At 48.6% G+C, this 23,407-nt stretch overlaps 1 protein-coding gene across 1 annotated transcript in view; it reads left to right on the top strand.

The window, feature by feature from the left end:
• The window catches only part of RTN1 (reticulon 1), a 162,270-nt gene that overhangs the window by 79,151 nt on the left and 59,712 nt on the right, over nucleotides 1-23,407 (top strand). The window contains exons 2-3 of the mRNA XM_083167273.1: nucleotides 1,973-2,722; nucleotides 9,257-10,030. Of these exons, the coding sequence (XP_083023399.1) occupies nucleotides 1,973-2,722; nucleotides 9,257-10,030 (1,524 nt within the window). The remainder of the gene's footprint in view (nucleotides 1-1,972; nucleotides 2,723-9,256; nucleotides 10,031-23,407) is intronic.

The following is a 23,407-nucleotide window of genomic DNA, read 5'->3' on the forward strand; positions in this document are numbered from 1 at the left end:
TGTATGGGCTTTTTTTTTTATTCATTACTGACATCTCCCGGCCGGCTCCCCCTGCCCGGCTCTATGCAGCCTGTGTCCCCCGCAGCGTCTCCAGCCCCCCCTGCTCCCTCTACCTTATCGCCGCACAGACGCTGTCCCCAGCAGCGGGGGACACAGACGTGTCCCCCGCAGCGTCCCCAGCCCCCCCTGCTCCCTCTACCTTATCGCCGCACAGACGCTGTGTCCCCAGCAGCGGGGGACACAGATGTGTCCCCCGCAGCGTCCCCAGCCCCCCTGCTCCCACCAGCTCTCACCTCTTAGCCCCCCCCCCCCCCCCCCCCCCCCCCCCCTGCTCCCCGGGTTTTTTACATGTGATAAATCGAGACGATTTATCACATGTAAAAAATGGCACATCAAGTGCCAATCTAATCAAGCTCCCCCGGGGAGCAGCCGGGGAAGCTCAGGGGGAAGTCGGGGGCGACTTGTCCTAAGGACAAGTCGCCCTAGTGTATGGGGGCCTTAAGATGTTGCCGATCCTATTAACTGTCTACTTAGAGATTTGTAAATCCGTTCTACCGCACCCAATTCTGAGTCACACCCAAAGATGGATTGGCTGATAATGGGAGATTCTGTAGGGCTGACGTGGGAGGATGCACATCTACAAGCAGAACCCTGTTCTGTCCTTTGATTTACACAACTGTTACCATTGGTGTCACCATCCACATACAGGTGTGGATCAGTTGGTCACCAGCAAGTTGTTAGACAGTCATTATGTCGACACCAAGTCGACATGTGTCTAGGTCAACATGCAGGAAGATCGACATGGGTTAGGTCAACAGGGTCATTAGGCCGAAATGGGTTAGGTGGACAGTCAAAAGGTTGACATGGGGTTTTTCACTTTTTTTGTTTTTACCCAAATGTCAACACAGTCGACATGGACACAGGTTACATGCACCGCTTCCCCTTGCATGGCTCGCTGCGCTCTACATGCTTTGGGCACGGCACACTATTTTATTCTCCCACCACACCCTAGTGGATGGTAGGGCATGAAATATCGCCTGTCGGCACAAAAAACAGTGAAAACCCCCATGTCGACCTTTTGACTGTCAACCTAACCCATATTGAACTAATGACCCTGTCGACCTAATGACCCTGTCAACCTAGACTCATGTTGACCTTCCTGCATGTCGACCTAGACACATGTCGACCTAATGACTGTCTAACAACTTGCTAGTGACCCAATGAACGTATCCCCCACATACTAGGTGCAAGAGATTTGTCAGAACCAGCTGCCATTCCCTGTATGCACCACTCACAATCACCTGGTTGCTACCCCAAAATGACCAAGTACAGAATAGGATGATGATATTTGCATATGTGCATCTGCTGTATGCTAAAACACCCCATTTGCATCTATGTACAGATCCCTCTGAATCAGCCCCACTCTTTGTAGGTTTCTCGAGGCCTGATCACAAAGCTGCTTTTTTAGCAAATGGACAAAACCAAGCTGCACTGCAGGTGGGGCAGAGGTAACATGTTCAGAGAGATTTTGATTTGGGGGAGTTATTTTGTTTCTGTTCAGGGTACATACTGGCTGCTTTATTTTTACAATGCAATTTAGATTTCAGTTTGAACACAACCCCAACCAAATCTAACTCTCTCTCTGCACATGTTACATCTGCCCCACCTGCAGTGCAGCATGGTTTTGTCCATTTGGTAAAAAAAGAAGCTTTGTGACTAGTCAATATAAAATATAATGCTTGAAAATTGCAACTACTCTGAAAACATTATGCTATTACTATCTTCAATTTGATGAAATGATTGATGTTAAATCTCTTCATGAGAGTAGTGTACTACACACGAGAGGAGACTTTCATATCCACATTAACAAATTCAGTAGATTGAATTCATTTATTCCCAGTGTATATTGTAACATTGCAACAACTGCCAGTTATAATAACCATGTTGTTTTCGTTGTATGTTTCCACTACAGATTACGCGACCTCCAAGAAGTCACCAGCAGGTGGCGATGGAGCGTGTTACACCTCTCTGATGTCAGAGGAGCGATATATGTCCCAGCCTGACTCTTCTTATTTCACCGGGATCCTGAAGAAGGAAGATAGCGGCTCACGCTTGGACAACAAAGAGCTCTGCTTCGGCTACCACTCTCAAGACATGCCAATATTTGAGTCTCGCGGCTTGTTTAGTTCTGATTCGGGCATTGAGATGACACCTGCAGAGAGTAAGGATGTGATCAAACCATTGTCGGACCCAATGGAAGATGATAAACTAGAAGCGTGCAAATATATTGACATCCGCAGGTCTCCAGATATTAAACCGCAACAGTCGCCAGAGCCAGAGGTTAATGAGGGAAAGGTTAACCCGTTTGGGTATGAGTTTTCTGCCAAAGGACGTATGCATGATGGTGCCACAAAGACTTGTCCAAAGGACCCATATAACGACCAAGTGTATGAAGACCTCTCCTTTGCACCATACATGGAGGATCAAGGTGACCACATGGGGTTGTATAGTAACATCGCGACCAGAAATACTAAAACATCCCCAGTAAAGATCACCCTCACCGGGACAGACTCCTCCATAGAAAGGGACTTTATTGAAAGCAGCCAGGATCTGTCTGATGTAGGATTAAAGCCCAGGTCTGACACTGTTCCAACATTAATGGTTTCAGAACCAGAAGATGATGACAGTCCCGAGTCTATCACTCCACCATCCACAGATACAGGTGAGCGGTCTCCTATCCCTTGTTTTCTCTGTATGGATTTCTTCCGCTCTTATCTTCAGGATGCCTTCAGGAATTTTGGGGCCCGGGACTCCTTTCCAGTCCGCCCCCCCCCCCCCCCCCCCTCCTCCTCCTCCTCCTCACTTGACTTACCAAAATCTGGCTCCTTCATCTCCTCTACTGCTGAACTACTACTTCCCGGAGTGAAGGCTTCTTCAACTCAGGATGCCGGCAGCCAATTTATATACAGCACCGGCTGGTGAGCCAATCAGAGCCACTCTGATTGGATGCCGGTACACAAGCTCTGATTGGCTCAAAAGCCGGTGCATCATTTTAATTGGCCGCTGGCATCCTGGGTTGAAGAAGCCTGCGCTCCGGGACCTGCTTTGTTCAGAAAACTGAGCGCAGTGGTGGCAGTCGGGGGAGTTGCGGTGGGCAAAATGAGCTGCCTTCAAGAGGCCGGGGGGCCCAGGACAGCTGTACCCACAGCACCCCCTAATTGGTTGACCTGGATACAGGATAGGTAATATCTATTGCATAAAAGTCCAAGGGTTTTTGGGGGACGTATGATTCGGTGACCCAGAAATGTTGGCCAGGAGTCAGGAGGATGGGAAAGTGAGAGAGAAAGTACCTGAATATATATATGGACTGTACAATTGGGGTAGTGATTGGATAGGAAGGTTTATGAAGGTTATGTGGGTGGTTCTGGAATTTGATAAGTTGCTTGAAAAGGTGTGTTTTCAGGGAACGCTTGAAGGTTTGGAGACTAGAGTAGACTCTTATTGTGCATGGGAGGGCATTCCATAAGAAACTCCTGGAGAGACGTAGATTTTGTGAAGAGGTCGGGTTGCGAAATATTTTGATATAAGCGAAGATCTGTGCGTCTATGTAGTCTGGTTTGGTACTGCAAACACAATGCTCCTCCACCTCCCCCTTTCCAAATGAACCCTGGTGTGTCAGGGAGAGTAGAATTCATGTGAGGTCAATCAGTAACCACAAGTGGATATATTAATAGACCTACTGTTGACACCATATTTGTTTCCCAAGGATGTGTCCGTAATAAATGGTTATCTGAAATCCTCTTCTCTTTGTCCAACGTAATTCATATAGGTCTTAGGAAAACACCATATACTGTCAATGAGATGGGCAACTCACAAGCTCTCCTCAGTGCAAAGTGAGTTCTTCTCTGGGTTTCTTGTGTAGTTACTAGTGGTCAGCCAACCAGGAACGGTCTACTACACCACGCAGCCAATCGCTAATAACCGACTGCTCCTGATTGGTGAGATTTTGAACAGCCCAGTGAAGTCGGTAAACGCTAAAACCCCTATTTGTTGACTGTTGGGGTGAGAACCGCACACAAAAAATGCCTTGTTTGTTTTTGGGTTTGCTTTTAAGAAGAGCAAGGTATCTACTTGGGCAGCACAGGTGGCTCATGTTGGTAGTCTCCAGAGGGGTTTACCAAATTGTGAAAGAGAGGAGGAAGGAAGTAGGAGTACATGGGTAAACACAAGGAGATGAAAGATCACAGCAGAGGGGTTGTGTCCCGGGAGGAAGAGGAGAGCAGATGGTTTAACAGACTGGAAAGATGGATTAACTAAAAGCCACCGGTGTATGTGGCTGTAAACTAAGTGAGCAGAGGATCTGTCCCTCCGACACAACGGAGGTGATTCTGGTTGATACTGGTTGATTTTCGGCTTTGCGAGTCACCAAACGCTGAATGCCGGAACTTCAAAGCAGCAGTCCACATCCGACCTGTTAATTGCAATTCCCAGTCATATTTCTCAGGTTCTCTCTAACTTAGAGTTTTTCTGAGAGTATATTCCAAAAGCTGGGACTCTCCTCTTTCTGCCAACACTAGCGGCTTGTCTCTATCATGCCCAGAACCAGAGATATCACCCTCCCAGCAGTCGGTCCCTGCTCTAGCTCCAAACGTCTGGTGTACAGTTTTATATTTTTGTTAATGGATTGCTCTGGCTCCTGATCACTGATCCCCAAGTTCCCAGCACCTCCTGAAAGTTGGGACTCTAGGTTTTTATACTATTGAAGGCTAAGAAATCTATTTCCAGATAATGGCGATATCTGCAGTCAAACAAGCTGCCCTTCCACCGGAAAATGACGGATATAAAGCCCACTCCATTATCCAACCCTCCCCTGCGTATAAAACACCCCCTGCCTACCTGGAAGTCATTTACAAGGGACCCTTCATTCAGCTCAGTGCCCCCTTCCACACGTTAGTGTTCACCCTCCCACCACCTGTGCAGTAAAGGAGTAATTAGCAGAAGTTACTGCTCCAGGTCCTACATGTTGAGTGGAAGATAGAGCACCCCCTGCCACCAGTGGGACATCAAAGCTGCTGCTGATAGCACCCCCCACCCCTAGGAGGGGAGAATGGGTAAGGGCCCCAGTGCATTGCTTTGCCCAGGGGCCCACACTGCTGTTGAGATGGCCCTGATGGGAGGCTGACATGCATGTGGGATAGTGATGGAGACATGACCGGAAGATGAATTAGTTGTGATGGGAAACAGAGGCTGGTAACTGCGGTCACTACACAATGCAATCGGCTGTAGCAGGAGTTTAATTATTTATCGCTTGCTGAGTGCTGTGGAGACATTGAAGCAAAGTTCCAGAGGCCGTGCATTGTGATTGGACAGAGTGGTGATAGGGGTGGAACCAAGTCCATACGACCTTGTCCTCTATCTGTGATACACTTTGCTTTAGTATCAGAATTACGTTTCCCACCATAGATTATTCTATACCTCGGAGGAATTACTGGGTTTTTTTTTCTGACTCCATTACGTCGTGTCTACTGATTGCTATTAATTATGGATATTATGCAGCCTTAAATTAACTTGAAGGTCCTGTCCAACACCACTATTCAGAACAGCTGCCAGACCTCACAATGTAGAGAACTCAAAAGCTGATTCACATTACAAGGTGCTGAGCTGGGGGGAGAGAACGCTGCAGCGGCTGTGTGTCATCTCTCTCCCTCTGTGTATGTGTGGGAGGAGGATCCCGCACCTCACACAAATCACATGTTTTTTTTCACGGCAACTCCCAGAACCGTGCCCCCTCCATTTTACTTGGGCCTGGGTGACCTGTCAGCTCCCCTGGTGAGGGGTTTCCGATATTGCTAAAACCCACTCCTCTTGGCAAGTGGCTAAAATTACAGTATGACACAGTGGCGTAACTACCATGGGTGCAGGGGATGCAGCTTCTACGGGGCCCGGTCCTTTGGGGGGCCCGAAGGCCCAGCAGGCTATCCCCTGCACCCTTTTATTTTTTTTCACATACTATTATGCCGGTAAATGCTGCTCCGCTGTCCGCTCTTGGGAACCAGACACAGGAGATCGGCAGACTGCTTGCAGGAATCCATGCCCTGCCCACAGGACATCCTGCTCACTGATATTCAGTGGCTGCCTGCCTGAGCCCTTTGCAGGAGGCTGAAGCCCATGCGCAAAGGACACGCACCTAGGGCACAGGAGAAGGAGATTGGCGGCTGCCTGCGATGCCTGAGCAGGAAACACTGTGCACAGACACCCGGCGCACAGGAGACGGGGCACAGATGAACGGCAGCTGAGACTTGTCACAGGAAAAAGCAGGGGCCGGGCAAGAGAAGCTTCACTGCCGGAGCCTGATGGCCGGTAAGAGGGGGAAATATGCCTGTCACAATCCTTTCACTGCCTCACCCCTCTTTTTCCCCTCCTCACCTCACTCCCTCCCCACAGGACACCCGGCGCACATTCAGGAGCCTCTGCACACAGGAGACATGGCAGATGGCACACCTCACCCCTCACTCCCTCTAACTCTTCCCAACTCTCTCTCCTTGTTCTATCCCACTCTGTCCCTTTCATCTTTATTGCTCTCTCCCCATCGCCTTTTCTCATTCCTTTTTTCTTCCCTGCTCTCTCTCCCCTTCTCTCTTACCTGCTGTCTCTCCCCTTCCCCCTCTCTCTCCCCTTCCCCCTCTCTCTCCCCTGCTCTCTCCCCTTCCCCCTCTCGCTACCCTTCCCCCTCTCTCTTCCCTGCTGTCTCTCCCCTTCCCCCTCTCTCTCCCCGCTGTCTCTCGCCTTCCCCCTCTCTCTCCCCTGCTGTCTCTCCCCTTCCCCCTCTCTCTCCCTTGCTGTCTCTCCCCTTCCCCCTCTCTTATCCCTGCTGTCTCTCCCCTTCCCCCTCTCGCTCCCCTGCTGTCTTCCCATGACTTTCTCTCTCTTTCTTGATAATGGGGGTGGGGGGCCCATAGCAATAGTTTGCTATGGGGCCCACACAGTTCTAGTTACGTCTCTGGTATGACATCAATAGCACTGGTATATAATATGACCAGTAGAGCTGCCACCGCGCCATGCAGTGTAAGGGACAGAGCAGAGCTGCTGCACATGCCCAGTGTACCAGCTTCTTCTAACACATTTACTGTCTGTGTGGATCTGAGCCCTCAATCAGCAGCTACCAGGAAGAAGAGACAGGAGCTTTACCATGAGGTGGGAGAATGTGTGCTCAGAAAGTGCAGCACTGGTTCTATTATGTTGGTGTATTTATTTATTTATTATGGAATTATTCCAGAACACTTATTTATATTATTTAAATGTTTGATACGGCTATAAACCATCTAGTATCCAGTGTATGGCTTAACTCCTTCAGTGCCATGGCAGCCAATACACATGTGTGCCGGGGTCTGCGGCCACACTCCCCCCCCCCCCCCTCCCATTCAAGCGGGAAACCAGAGCCCCATGTCCCAACGATTTGGCTTGGGTCAGAAGGGGGCTAGCTGGGGGGCTTTGGCTCCAGCCTGGACAGTTCCTCCAGATTTCTGGTTGGTACTGAAAGTTCACACAGTCACCTTAATGTCCAAGGCTCCATCACAATAGTCTGTCTGTTTACCCAAAGGTAGGTTGCAAACCTTCATCAGGTAGGTGTTCCTTCACCACTGTGGGGTACCAGTTGCACTATCTGTGCCAAAGCTGGTCCGCTGCACCCACAATTGTAAAGCGCATCGGAATCTGCTGCGCTATATAAGAAATTGTAAATAAATAAAAAGTCAGATGTGTACATTAATGTGCAGTGTTGTTACTAGTGGCTTAATTCAGACCCACTCGCATACACTCACTTCCTCGCGAACGGTTAAGCGATGCCCGGCGCCACGACGCACACCAGACGCCCCCAAATGCCCTTGGTAGCATTAATAAGAAATTACAAACTTGCCAATTAAACCTAAGAAAATGAAGAAGAAAAAAAACTAAATTCATCATCTCCTCCTCCTCCTCATTGGATTGAACTTCTCTGCTTCTCATAATCCTTTCAGTACAGTGGGTTTTCTTCATTTATGTTGGAGTAGACGTAACAAAACGTTTAAAGGAAATGTGAATATGTTGTCCATGGCAACCAGCTATCTATTTTGAGTACATTTTAGAAATGGATACTGTGGCTACAATCTGATTGGCCGCTGTGTGCACTTGTGGATAGATTTAGAATGTCTACCACCTGCTGTAGTCTCTGTTAGATGCCAGTCTCCGATTCGTTGTATTCATTTAAATAATTCAGTGTATGGTAACTAGCTTTTGGGGCGGAGGTGAAGGGTGTTTATCACGTGTAACTGGGGAGCTGCAGCGGGCGGTGTGGAGTAGTGGGGCGGGTGAGGAGCAGTGTCAAATGACTGGCTGGCCTCTGATTGGCTGAGAGCTGGCACACACCTCAAAATCGGACCGGATACATTGTGGATGCTAAAAAAACACCCGTGATGTGCCGCTGATGGGTCCGATCCGACAGATTGAACCTGCAGCAGGTTCAGTCTGTAGGGTCCGACCCGATGCGCACGGGACCGCGCAACGGGTCGGAAGAGGTGTCCAACAGATCTGATTTCAGACCAAATCGTATAAGTGTATGGGGGCCTTAAGTGACACAGGGATCCCAGATTTTCCTCCTCCCCACCTGTTTGTCTGGGTCCTCTGTCTAATGAGAAAAACACCCACACAGAGTCCTTCTGAGTCCTGTCCCAGTGTGTAAGTAGTACAGATGCTATTTTTGCTTGTGACGAGATAAATTATAGATGTATTTTTTTGTGTGTGTGTTTTAAGGTTGTTTAACCCTTTGAGTGCCAAGTGAATTTGTCAAAATAGGTGTGAAAATTGGCAAGCGAACCTTTTTATTCATCCTAATGTTCTGTATTATTACTCTTGTCTACGCCCTAGATTCTGCCCATTTCTGCTCACTTTCAAGGCCGCGCCCACAGAAACGCACACATCATGCCTACATTGGTAGAGCTCGTTCGCAAGTGTATTTCTGTTCCCAAGGGTGCGAGCATGCACTGTGAACGATACGCATGAGTACTGTGCAAGAAAATGCGCTGTGTGCGAATTTGCATGCGAACGAATTAACCAGAATGACCGCCTTTGTGTAAGCTATTGGGGTTTCGTTATAAATTTCACTCCAACCTAAAAATATTTGCCGGACCAGGTGTTGTTTAATGATATATCTGTATTTATAGTGCGCGTCTGTTTGAGGTAGATTTTCCTTACCATGTTATTACTGTTGTTGTTTCTCCAGATGGATGTACAGGACCATCTGGCTCAGAGAAGCCGAGCAAATTCCGGATATCTGAGGATGAACTTATCAGCGCCATGAAGGCGAAAGAAGCTACAAAAGGCTTTTCTTATGAAGCGGCAGACGAGCAGAAACCTCACAGTGTTTCTTCCGAAAAACCGGATTATAAAAACATGCCTGTGCTACCAGCTGTCCCGTCTTCCCTAGATAACGAGGCTTCCAGCACGGAATCTGGTGACTCTGAAATAGAGCTTGTTTCTGAAGACCAGCTGGCAGGAGAAGAGGCCATGCAGTCTGCCTACATGACATTCAGTCACGCCAGCGGCCCTCCGCCGTCACCGGCCTCCCCGTCCATACAGTACAGTATACTCAGGGAGGAGCGCGAAGCCGAACTGGACAGTGAGCTCATTATCGAGTCATGCGACGGATCCTCGGCTTCTGAGGAAAGTCCGAAGAGGGACCAAGACTCGCCTATGATGAAACCGATGATGGACATTATCGAAGAAGAAAACAGTTCAAGAACGGAGAGTTTCGATGCGTCAGACTTCGACTCTTGTAGCTCTACGGAAAGGAAGCTCAACATGGAGAACCTGGCGGAATCAGCTGCCTATTTAAAAAGCTCTTACCTGGCGGAAGGACGAGCAGAGTTCCTGATCAAGAAAGATGAAGCGCTTCAACAGCGCAAAGGCGCAGAATCGGCAGCTTACCACAGCAGGCTTTCTGGGAAGCCGAGCGCAGGGAGTCCAACTGCGGTGGCCTGGCTCAGTAAGAAGAAAGGTAATTCCCTCTTCTGTTTTCTACCACAATGCTATACTGTAAGATTACAGGGATTGAATAGGGCCTAGCCGATATTTCCGACTATCGGAGAATACGGCCGGGATTGAAAAGGCCAAGATCTATGTAGTTTTAAAAAGACTAAATGCCAAAACATATGCAGGCAGTAATTCACTACCCTGGTCCTGATTGGTCCCCTTGGGGCTTATTTATCACTATCTGCATCTTCGATGCGTACAGTATAGGATGTGATATCCTAATACCCGATGTCGAACAGTCAGGAGGAGCCGCAGGATGTTTGTTTACATCCTGCGGCTCCTCCTCCCGAATGCCGCTATTGGTCGCATAGCAGTGCCTAGCGACCAATCAGAAGCCGAGCCAATAGCGGCATTTCGGGAGGAGGAGCCGCAGGATGTAAACAACTGCATGAATGGCTGCATGTATGCATGGCTGCATGCAGGGACAAACTCTGCATGAATGGCTGCATGCAGGGACAGAGCTTGCAGGAAAATGCTGCCCCTGTAAATCTGCTTCACACACACAAATATACTGTAGCAAAGCTCCCAACTGTGAATTCGATTCACCCAGTTCAATCGCAGTGATGATGTTTCGCGTTGGCGAAAAATCCAGCATCAGTGACAAATGCAGGGATCGGCAAAATTGCCGCAAATTCATGTGGTTTGGGCTAATTTGTGGCTGTTTTCATCCATTTTTGTGGCCATTTTTGGCCATGGGCGAAATGTACTAAAAAAATGTGATTGAATACTGAAACGCGAATCTTTGCCTTTTTGCACCTGGTGAAAAACTCGGCCAAGATTGAATACGCCCCTTAGTATATCTATCCCTGAGAGATATCGGTATCAACTAATCAGCTCCTGTCATTTTTCCCAAAACATTGGCCGAAGCTTTGATTTGATGAAAAGAAAACCCTGAAGAGGCCTACACAACATGGAGCCACTGCTGAGCGTTCTGATGGCTCAGCACACAGCAATGTGTCAGCGCTGTGTGCTGAGCGTGACCTGCGATTAACTCGATTCATCCAGCATGCTGGATATTAATCTACAGGCGATAGCGATGCGAGGGCCGCGCATCTCTGGCGCTATGGCCCCTACACACGGGGTGATGTAGGGGCAATTACTGAGCGATCTAGTGAGATTGCTTAAGGTGCCCATACACTTGTCCGATTTGGGCCGATTTCACCCAATAACGACGGATCGGGCAGAGAAATCAGCCCAAATCGGATGTGTTTGACATCCCCTCTGACCCGATGCGCACGGGAGTAGAGAGGTCGGACAGGCTGCACATTAAATTTATCAGATCGGACCGATCACCTGCACATCGTGGGTGAAGCACCGCTGGCACACACCTATGTGGGGCGGGCAGCGGGGTCCTTGCGGCGGCTGGGAACTAAGTTGTGATATTTCCCGCTGGGTGGCGGGGAGAGAAGCGGCTGCTGAATATGAAAACCTATTTTGAAAAGATTGGCCGAATGCTGATTGGCTGAGAGAATTCATTCAGCGAATCAGATGGGAGGCCGCTGATTGGCTGAGAGAATTCTCTCAGACAATCTCTCTCAGCCAATAAACAGGCAGCCAGTCTTTTCAAAACATGTGTTCACATTCAGCAGACGCTTCCCACCAGCCTCCGCACGGACCCAGCTGACTGACTGCCCAGCGCCGCAGGGACCCCACTGGCTGCCCCGCGCCACATGGACCCCCTGCTGCCCGCCACTGCCAGCTCCCTGGGGATAAATTGCATGCGATTTATTCCATGTAATTTGGCACATCAGGTGCCAAATTGTAAGCGAGCTGCCGGGGGCTTTCAAGGGCAAACTGGTCCGACTTGTCCTTATGGGGGCCTTTAAAAATTGCCCTGAAATCACCCTGTGTGTAGGCCCATCAGAGTTTTATTTATTATCATTTGCAGCGAGCACCCCCAAAATAAAGGTTCCTTATCACCGCAGTTAGTTGCAATAAGGAATCTTCGTTCTCCTAGATGTGCCATCGGCGAGTTGCTCCAACAATAGCAGGAAGTGAAGTGTTCATCGCTGCGCGTGCGTCCCATGTGCCCCTACACCTTGGCATGGGTAATCGGGTGGCAGTTAACGAGCAGGAAGCTTCCTGTAAATGCTGATGTTTCTGTCGCTTTCAGCGCAGTCTATATAAGCTGCATTTTTGAGTATTGCTAATTGACTAATAAATCTTTCTGGCATCATCACGCTGACCCGAACCATTACAGTACATGATTTCACTGTTTTCTATGTCACGATCATTAATATATTTTGCTGCAATGCGTGTTTTCCTGTGTCATACTTTTCATTTATATTTAAAGGGAAAGCCATAAAACCGCTTTGTAGATATTTATAGATCGTGATTTATGTTGTACATCTTCCGTTATTAAGCAGTGTTTTGTTTGCTTGGTTTTTCTTATGCGCATATTTTTAGCTGTTACATTGCTTACTATTATTGGATGTGATACTGTGATTCGATTTAGCCATTTATGTTCTGCCATAACTCGGACGTCGCAGGAATATATTTGAGCTGAATAATAAATGTATTTGGCTTCTAAGAATAACCAAGCACATGAGGAACATCACCGGCATTTACTAAGTAGAGCACAAGGCATGAATTAGCTGTAGGGGATCACGCCGGCCTCCTGTCTTCCTAGACATCCCGGGGAAAATTTACTAAGATGGGAATTCTACTTCACGTGGGATGTTGCTATGGGCAACCAATCAGATTCTACTACTTATTTAGCACCCTCACGAAGATAATAGACAGGATCTAATTGGTTGACCATAGCAAAATCACATGATGATTCCCATTTTAGTAAATTTCACCCATTTGTAGTAAGGCAAGGGCCGTCTTAACAGCTTTGTAGACCCTGGGCAAAGCAACGCATTGGGCCCCCTAGCAACCCATTAATGGGAACCAATTTTAAAAAATCATAATGTCCCTGACCTTGTTTCCGTACAGTGATTGGTGGGTGGCTGGAGATATCACCAGTCAGAGTACTGACAGCCATACACTGTACGGAAGCATGTGCAGAGATCGCATAGGACTGTAGAAGGGGTATGTTATGTAGTCCCACTAATGCGAGTGTGTAGGGCCCAGTGCATTGCGCTGTTTAGGGCCTACTATGATGTTAAGATGGTCTTTGATGCCCAATATTTCAGGCTTGAGTCCAGGTGTTGAATTGGCTATTAGTCTTGGCTCCAAGTATGGTTCTGCCTATAAGACTTGGCTACAGGTATGATTTTTCCCCTTAGACTATGCTTCAAGTATGGTTCTGCCCTTCAGACTAAGCTCCGGGTATAGTTCTGCCCTTCAGACTAAGCTCCAGGTATAGTTCTGCCCATCAGACTTGGATCCGGGTATAGTTCTGCCCATCAGACTTGGATCTGTGTAAGTCCTGCCTGTCAGCCTTGGCTCCCGATATGGTTCTACCCCATCAGACTTGGCTCCCGGTATGGTTCTGCCTGTCAGACTTGGCTTCGGGTATGGTTCTGCCCCTCAGACTTGGCTCCAGGTATTGTTCTGCCTGTCAGCCTTGGCTCAGGTATTGTTCTGCCCGTCAGACTAAGCTCCGGGTATAGTTCTGCCCATCAGACTTGGATCCGGGTATGGTTCTGCCCATCAGACTTGGATCTGGGTATGGTTCTGCCCGTTAGACTAAGCTCTGGGTATAGTTCTGCCCATCACACTTGGATCCGGGTATGGTTCTGCCCGTCAGACTTGGCTCCGGGTATGGTTCTGCCCATCAGACTTGGCTCCGGGTATGGTTCTGCCCGTCAGACTTGGATCCGGGTATGGTTCTGCCCGTCAGACTTGGCTCCGGGTATGGTTCTGCCCATCAGACTTGGCTCCAGGTATGGTTCTGCCCGTCAGACTTGGCTCAGTTTATGGTTCTGCCCATCAGACTTGGATCCGGGTATGGTTCTGCCCATCAGACTTGGCTCCCGGTATGGTTCTACCCCATCAGACTTGGCTTCTGGTATGGTTCTGCCTGTCAGACTTGGCTCCAGGTATAGTTCTGCCCATCAGACTTGGATCTGGGTATAGTTCTGCCCATCAGACTTGGATCTGTGTAAGTCCTGCCTGTCAGCCTTGGCTCCCGGTATGGTTCTACCCCATCAGACTTGGCTCCCGGTATGGTTCTGCCTGTCAGACTTGGCTTCGGGTATGGTTCTGCCCCTCAGACTTGGCTCCAGGTATTGTTCTGCCTGTCAGCCTTGGCTCAGGTATTGTTCTGCCCGTCAGACTAAGCTCCGGGTATAAATCTGCCCATCAGACTTGGATCCGGGTATGGTTCTGCCCATCAGACTTGGATCCGGGTATGGTTCTGCCCGTTAGACTAAGCTCTGGGTATAGTTCTGCCCATCACACTTGGATCCGGGTATGGTTCTGCACATCAGACTTGGCTCCGGGTATGGTTCTACCCATCAGACTTGGCTCCGGGTATGGTTCTGCACATCAGACTTGGCTCCGGGTATGGTTCTACCCATCAGACTTGGCTCCGGGTATGGTTCTGCCTATCAGACTTGGCTCTGGGTATGGTTCTGCCTATCAGACTTGGCTCCGGGTATGGTTCTGCCCCTTAGACTTGGCTCCAGGTATGGTTCTGCCCGTCAGACTTGGCTTTGGGTATGGTTCTGCCCGTCAGACTTGGCTCCGGGTATGGTTCTGCCTGTCAGACTTGGCTTTGGGTATGGTTCTGCCCGTCAGACTTGGCTCTGGGTATGGTTCTGCCTGTCAGACTTGGCTCCGGGTATGGTTCTACTCCATCAGAATTGGCTTCTGGTATGGTTCTGCCCCATCAGCATTGGCTCCGGGTATGGTTCTGCCCGTCAGGCTTGGCTCCGGGTATGGTTCTGCACATCAGACTTGGCTCCGGGTATGGTTCTACCCATCAGACTTGGCTCCGGGTATGGTTCTGCCCATCAGACTTGGCTCCGGGTATGGTTCTGCCCCTTAGACTTGGCTCCAGGTATGGTTCTGCCCGTCAGACTTGGCTCCAGGTATGGTTCTGCCCGTCAGACTTGGCTCCGGGTATGGTTCTGCCTGTCAGACTTGGCTCCGGGTATGGTTCTACTCCATCAGAATTGGCTTCTGGTATGGTTCTGCCCCATCAGCATTGGCTCCGGGTATGGTTCTGCCCATCAGGCTTGGCTCCGGGTATGGCTCTGCCCATCAGGCTTGGCTCCGGGTATGGCTCTGCCCACCAGGCTTGGCTCCGGGTATGGCTCTGCCCGTCAGGCTTGGCTCCGCGTATGGTTCTGCCCGTCAGGCTTGGCTCCGGGTATGGCTCTGCCCGTCAGACTTGGCTCCGGGTATGGCTCTGCCCGTCAGACTTGGCTCTGGGTATGGTTCTGCCTGTCAGGCTTGGCTGCAGGCCTTCTGTCTATAAGACTTGGACACTGAGAGCGATAATGACAACTGGAAGCCCAGCACAATCTGCATAATAAATCACACGCATGAGTGTCTGAAATGTTCGCTCATACTGGCTTCATAGAACTTCTAGTTAACCTCATTACAACGTGGCCCTGTTCCAGTACATTGCCTGAAGTATGTTCTCATTGTAATATACAACTCCTGATTGGGTAACAATGGCTATATGCTAATTGGTACCAGTGTACAGTATGTGTGTGTGTGTGTCATACTTACCTGCTTTTGAGTGTTCCTCTCTAGGAGAAAGTATGGATCATAGGGTCGACAATAGCAAAGTCGACAGTCATTAAGTCGACCACTGAAGGTCAACATGCCTGAAGCTTGACATGACTGAATGTCGACATTGGATTATACAAGCATTAGGTGGACATGGGGAATGTCAACAGTCAAAAGGTCAACATGGGGTTTTTCACACAGTCGACGTGGACACCGTAACGTAGCACCGCATACCCTTGCATGGTTCGCTGCCCTCCATGCTTCAGGCGCGGTATTTTATTCTCCCTCCACACCCTAGTAGATGGTATGATGCATGAAATACGGCCTGTCGGCACATGTCCGCTCAAAAAAAAAAGTGATAAACCCCATGTCAATCTTTTGACTGTGGACCTTACTCAAGTCGACCTAATGCTTGTGACGACCTAATGACCCTATCGATCTAACCCCATGTCGACCTTCAGTGGTCCACCCAAGGCTTGTTGACCTTCCCCTTGTAGACCTAGTGACCGTATACCCAGGGAGAAGCCTTGAGAGGCAATGAATTATGGGTGCTTTTGGGCATGGTTGAGACATCAGTAAGCCCCACCCCCATCCTGGCAAAATTCCACAATTCGTGGGTCTATGCTGAAGGGGTGTGGCTAATGATGCAAATACACATCTTTTAGCTCTGCCCCCTCTGCTCAGAGTTTTAAGTAGTTGTCTCCCCATTCTGAACGCTTTAGTAGGAATGTGGGAGGAGTACCCACTTTTCCAGGGGTGAGGGGAACGACCGCAAAATTCAGGAGTCTTCATGTGTGTATATTCTGCTGTTCTATAACCATAATTGGATTCCCTAGGAATTCTCACACTTGTTACAGTAAGTATACTGATGAAAACTGCTCACATGCAGTTGAAACAGCTGTCAGGTCGGCAGCTGTCTCTTTGTGCAATGATGTAATTGCAATAAACCCTTTTTTTCTTCACCTACTACCGTGTGCCGGCTCAAATCCTTTCTGCGAGGGGTTAAGTGCTTTCTATATATATATATATATATATATATATATATATATATATATATATATATATATATATATATATATATATATATATATATATAACCAGGATAGGTAGACGGCACTCAGGAGATTTGCATAGAGACTGCACGGCGGCAGATCAGACAATCAAAGAGACAACAGTCAGTCTGTGACACAGACTGACTGTTGTCTCTTTGATTGTCTGATCTGCCGCCGTGCAGTCTCTATGCAAATCTCCTGAGTGCCGTCTACCTATCCTGGTTATATCTTTCCCCTGCCGTGGGGACAGAAAGGCACCGGAGTCGTTGTGTTCTGTTTGAGAGTGCCTGGATTCCCTTCTGTGTTATATATATATATATATATATATATATATATATATATATATATATATATATATATATATATATATATATATATATATATATATATATATATTGTTGTTGCGTTTGTCATGGGAGCCAGTTACAGTCTGAGAGACATTCCCATCACGCAGGGGAGCCTGATTTCTGATGCATACAGATGGGAGGTCTAGGCATGACTCTGCAGTAATTATAGATCCGGTGCTGACTCATTAGAAGATGCACATTATACGGTGTTGATCCTGTTAGACTGGATATATTATGTTTGTGTAACTCTCCAGCAATTCTCTGTTTGTCCTAGGCTCAGCAGGAGCTGAGCGGTACCAATCAGAGGCGTCTAATTACACTTGTATAAATGCAAAGTGTTTGGGTATCTTGGGAAGCAGGAAAGACAGTGAACAGATTTCGGCGTACTTGTGTAGGCTGCACAGGACGGCCTTGGCGCTATGATCTGTAAACTAGTGGTGCGGCGGGGGATTATAATAAACACAAGCTGTAAAACGTGTAAATGAGGATATTACTATGGCACTGCTGAGTACCGTGCATTTACCCTTATTACTATGACACCTATGCTAAAAGAGGTCAAAGGGGACAGCCGTTCCAGGCCCCAGCAATGTGAAGGGCCCCAAAGCATATTTAACTACTTTTTCTGCACTTCGGAGGGCGGGATTGGTATTTGTCATCAAGCCACACCCTCAGTGCAGGAAATACCGTGATTCGCGGATGTACGAGGAGGGGGTGTGGCTAAATGATACTATATGCTTCATTTTAACTCCTCCCTCTCCCAAAGGGATTTGAGTGGCTCATGGGGGGGGGGGGGGGTTCCAGACACATGCGGGAAGCTTGCTAACATTTCTTGGGGGCCCCAATTTTCAGGAGCCTCCCAGCCATTCTGGGAGGGTAGGCAAGTATGTCCCTTAGTATTCCCTAGTAAGGCCTTACCTGGTAAGCTGGCCATAGCAGGCACAGGAGAGACAGGTCACATAAGTGGGCCGGATTCATGATACGGTGAGCTGCGATTGGCTGCTGCTTGTGATCTGGCCCCAGTTGCAAACTTCTGTGCCTTAAAAGATTGAAGTTCACTACCGGGAAATACTTGTGCAGAAATGGACATGGCTTCACGATTGCCTCATTGTGGCCATCAGTGGCGGATTTAGGGGGGGGTCCAAGGCAGATGACCACCCTGTAGTTGAATGTTAGTTATATCTAGTCTGATCTTTCTGTGGGTGGAGGGGTTTCTTTATAACATGCACATCTGATATGCATTAGAGTACTGAAGATATCCTTGTCACAACACTGCTTCTGAAGTTAATTCTTTTATCATATTATAATAATAGACTCCTTTATAAGACCCAGTTTGTTGTGTTATTATGTTAGAATGCGGTTTAGACACTGTAATAGAAGAGTATTATTTTCGGCAGATAATTATTTATCTAATGTCCCCCTCTAGTGGTGAACAGCAGTAATGCGTCTCTATTTAATTTTTTCCCCAATCAAGTTTGATTATAGGGGGTAAATTTATTAATGCATTCTGTAGGAGACTCCCTGACATAGCAGCAATCTCCCTCTCTCCCTCATTAGTCTAGCAATCTCCCTCATGTCACCTAGCCCACATTACACTGTTACATCATAGTTACCTCCCCTCCTGCATTCTGTAGGAGACTCCCTGACATAGCAGCAATCTCCCTCTCTCCCTCATTAGTCTAGCAATCTCCCTCATGTCACCTAGCCCACATTACACTGTTACATCATAGTTACCTCCCCTCCTGCATTCTGCAGGAGACTCCCTGACATAGCAGCAATCTCCCTCTCTCCCTCATTAGTCTAGCAATCTCCCTCATGTCACCTAGCCCACATTACACTGTTACATCATAGTTACCTCCCCTCCTTCATTCTGCAGGAGACTCCCTGACATAGCAGCAATCTCCCTCTCTCCCTCATTAGTCTAGCAATCTCCCTCATGTCACCTAGCCCACATTACACTGTTACATCATAGTTACCTCCCCTCCTGCATTCTGCAGGAGACTCCCTGAAATAGCAGCAATCTCCCTCTCTCCCTCATTAGTCTAGCAATCTCCCTCATGTCACCTAACCCACATTACATGGTTACATTTTTTGGGAAGAAAGGAATTAGAGACAGATACATTTACATTGAATCATCTGCACCATTTCCCAGCACTTTAGCAAGTATAATATCTCTTACTAACTGCTTTGGGGCTCATCTACATTTGGATATAAGTCATTTCAAAAGATTCCCCTCAGATGTAGCAGTACACAGCCACGCTTCTAGGTGCCACGTTCACAATCTCTTTTCACAATCTCTCCATATATGGAACTAGACACGCCCTTTGTTTGGAGCATGACACGCCCCCTGAATGGGGCGCTGTGCAAAATTCTACAACCAACTATTATCTCCCTGAAGCTAGTTTTCAAATGTAGGCAAGTATGGTGTATAATATTATTTAGTTCAGACTAATGTGGTGCCAGCTTGCTACTGATGTGATTAGCACTAGTGCCCCATGTGATCCTGAGGGGGTTGGAGCAGGCATTGTGGTGGATTTGGATTTATTGGGGTATATTCAATGCTTTGTGTGAGCTGTCACAGCTTGCATGGTCAGTACTCAACCCCCTGCACACGCCGTTTCCCCATCGCTAGGTATCTATAGCGACGGGGAAACGGCGTATGCGGCCGCTAAAACAGCATTAGCTGCGTTGTTTGGGGGAATCCTCGCCATCATCTGACAGTGAGGATTCCCCCGGAACGTAGAATAGGGTGAGCGGCCAGCGCTGGGTTAAACAGCGAGGGTCGCTTGTTATCGACCATTTAACCCTACGGCCGCATCGAATACGGGCCATTGTGTTACACAGAGCGTCCTATAACAGCTTTGCATTAGAATGGGCCGGATGTGTGCCCGTGGGTGAATATTCTCAAGGTCCTATTGCGAGAAGTGCATCCGAGGCCACGCACACCTCCTGTGGACCCGCCTCCTGGGCTAATGAGTCCAAACAGCCCTTCACGCCCCTCTCCACCCCCTGCTCAGATGGTTCCGTTTGATCGTTTTCTGCACGGACCTCACGCCGTATTCGGACATGCGAGGCATTCGCACATGCGCAGAAACGCCTCTGCACGTGCACAAACACCAACCATCAGCCGTCCGACCGCACACAGAGCCGTCCGACTCAACCAGAATAAGGGCCATTGTGCGGATATAAGGTGGTGCCATTCAGTGCACATCATGTCCTTGTCACCCAGTGTGCCAGCTTCACCCGGGAGATGGGCAGCAGGGGACCGAACGCGCCATTCGCAGACTTACCTACTCTTCCCGAGGTCTATGGGGAACATTTACTAAAGCTTCTAAAAATGAAAAGAGGTGATGTTTCCGCTAGCAACCAATCAGATAATAAAATCAAATAAAAAATTATAGATAGAATCTGGTTGGTTGCTACGGGCAACATCACCTTTTGTATTTAGAAGCTTTAGTAAATTCTGACTGTGACAGGCCCGCATCTGCTTAGCCACCCCCTTTAACCTCCCTGGAAGTAGGGATGGCCATCGATGTTTTGAAATCATCGATGGTTTCTGGTCGATGTAGAATATTTTTGCCATCGATGGGGGAGATGCGGATGGTTTCCCTCCATTGATGTCAAGGATAAATAAATATTTTTTCCCCCCCAAGGGGCCAGGACACGCAGCCTAGCTCCGCCTCCGACACTCATGAAGACCCGCTCCCATGTTTTCATTGGCCTGCAGGCCAATCAGTCAAAGAAAATGAATGGCCATTGATAGGTAAAAACATTGATGGTCATCCATTGCATAGTATGCCACTATCGATGGCCAGTTGCGCTATTTCCATCGATGGCATCCATCACTACGTGAAATGCCCACTAAGCTCCTGAGAGCTGCATCTCCATGAAGTAACCAAGGGTGGTATGTGCAGTACCAGTATCCCCCAACTTCATCCATATACGCAGTGGAGTGGTGCAGTAACAGCAATATGCTGATACCACTAGGTGGCGCTGCTTACCATATACGCAGTGGAGTGGTGCAGTAACAGCAATATGCTGATACCACTAGGTGGCGCTGCTTACCATATACGCAGTGGAGTGGTGCAGTAACAGCAATATGCTGATACCACTAGGTGGCGCTGCTTACCATATACGCACTGTGGGGGTGTTTCCGGTTGGCTCGCTAAACAACATAAATTTACTGCAAAGCGAGCCATCATGGATGCACAGCGTTTTTGTGGGAATGCCCAGGAAACCCAGGGCTTCCCCATGCGAGTGCCCACTGCCTGCCTCCATCCCGCCCCCCAGTGCAAACACCTTTGTGACTGTGCAAGTTGCAAAAGGCGTCCGCACAGCAGCAATGCACATGAACATCGGTCAGAATCAGGCCCTGTGCGCCATTTGCTAGTACCTCTGAATCAGGACCTCAATGTACCAGGCTGTATTATACATAAATGACTGTATCATTTATTATAGGTATATTGAGGGAGATATTTAGCAAAGCTTGGGAGTACCCAAGATGAAGTGGCGAGTACCAACCAATCAGCTCCTCACAAACACAGGCAGTAAAATGACAGTGAAGAGATGATTGGTTCATATTTACCTACTTCTGTTCTTTCCTCTCTGGAAGAAGCTGAAAGAGGAGATGCACATGTGCTATGATGGAGGCGGGGCCACACTGTATGCATCATAAAGGGCCACCCCATAGTGAGAAAATTATAATTGGGACAGAATCTCATGTGTTTGGCGTCCCGTCTGACCCAATGCGCGGTCCTGTGCACATCTGTTCAGAGTCGGAGGTCGCACATAAGATAAATCGGGCAGGGGGACTTGGGAGCCGGTCGAGGGAACCCAGGAGCCAGCAGAGGGACGCCGCAAGACGGCGAGGGGACGCTGAGAGGCGGGCAGGGGGAGCCGGGTGGTGGGCGAATTAAAAAAAAACCCACATACAAATGAATGTGCAGCCACTGCTCAGCTCTCCGCGAACTCCCCCCTCCCCGCTCCCTCTATCCTGTAGTCTGCCTCTGTGTCATATATGTAGCTTTCGGTATCGCCATGTAGTGGATGAGGCCTGCAGTGTGACATAACGTACAGCAGAGTTCTGCAAGTGTTAATAAGTCCTCTTAGTAGGAACGCTCCCTCGGGCTGGATAGATTCCTCTGTTTCCAAGGCGACGCAGTCTCCTCCTGCTCTAAATCAATAATTTTGCTTTGTCCTGGTTCATGGATGCTAAAAATAATCCTTCCCTCTGTCTTAATGTTTCTGCACAGAAATACGTGTGCGATCGGCAAACACAGAAACATGGCATTACCTAATAAATGCAGCTCTGTCTCCCAGGAACTGTATCTATTGTGTACACTGGTACAGAGGCAGGACGCTGTTTAATTAACCCAGTCTCTAATTTACCTACAGACGACAGCGTACTAGAAATCAGGGTGACGGGGTGGGGTTTCTGTAGGGTTACCACCCGTTCGGGATTACTCCGGACAGTCCGGTAATTAAGCCGGGTGTCCGGATGGGTGGCGTTCCCGGGCTATACAATGTCCGGGAACCGCGCTGCCACTAGGGTGAGGTGAGGAGATGCGCCGGGACTGGAGTCGGGACACGGGAGATAGCCGCTGCGCTGTTTGTCAGTTATTTCAAATCTCGCGGTTCAGCAGCCAGTCAGGAGGGGTGGCTCCTGATTGGCTGCCGGACCACGAGCTGGTGCAAGATTTGAAATAGCCGACGAGTAGCCAGGTCCGCCCAGCGGCTATCTCCCATGTCCCGGGCGGTAGCCTGACTGGCTGTCTGCTGCCTGCTTAAACTCCCCCTTGGCAACGAGCATTAATTATATTCCCCCTTGGCAACAAGCATTAATTAAACTCCCCTTGGCAATGAGCATTGATTACACTCCCCCTTGGCAACAGGCATTTGCTCTCTCCCATTGCAATGAGCATGAAGGCCCTGGCATCAAGGAAGAAACCAATATCAATTAACATGTAGGTAAGCGGCACTTATATGGCATAATATGTAATAGGCATGATGGTGTGTGGTATAATACAGTGTGTGACATAACGTGTAAGTGGCATTCCGGTGTGCAAAATTAAGACTAGAATTGAAGCAAAGGTTTAAAAAAACAAAAACATGAGAAGACAGGTCAAGGGGCAGGGCTGGGGCAGGTCAATGGGTGGACTGTGGGTGTGTCAAGGGGCGGGCCACTGTCCTGGAATCTCTCAACACAAAAGTGGTAACCCTAGGTTTCTGTGACACTAGCTTGTAGAAAGGGGGGGCTCAGACAGCTGAGATTGCAGTGAGTAGCCCATAGGCTACACAGGACCACCGCCATTTTCAGATGGC

This window comes from Crinia signifera, chromosome 12, assembly GCF_055691185.1.
Source record: "Crinia signifera chromosome 12, ASM5569118v1, whole genome shotgun sequence".
In the NCBI taxonomy this organism is placed as follows: domain Eukaryota; kingdom Metazoa; phylum Chordata; class Amphibia; order Anura; family Myobatrachidae; genus Crinia; species Crinia signifera.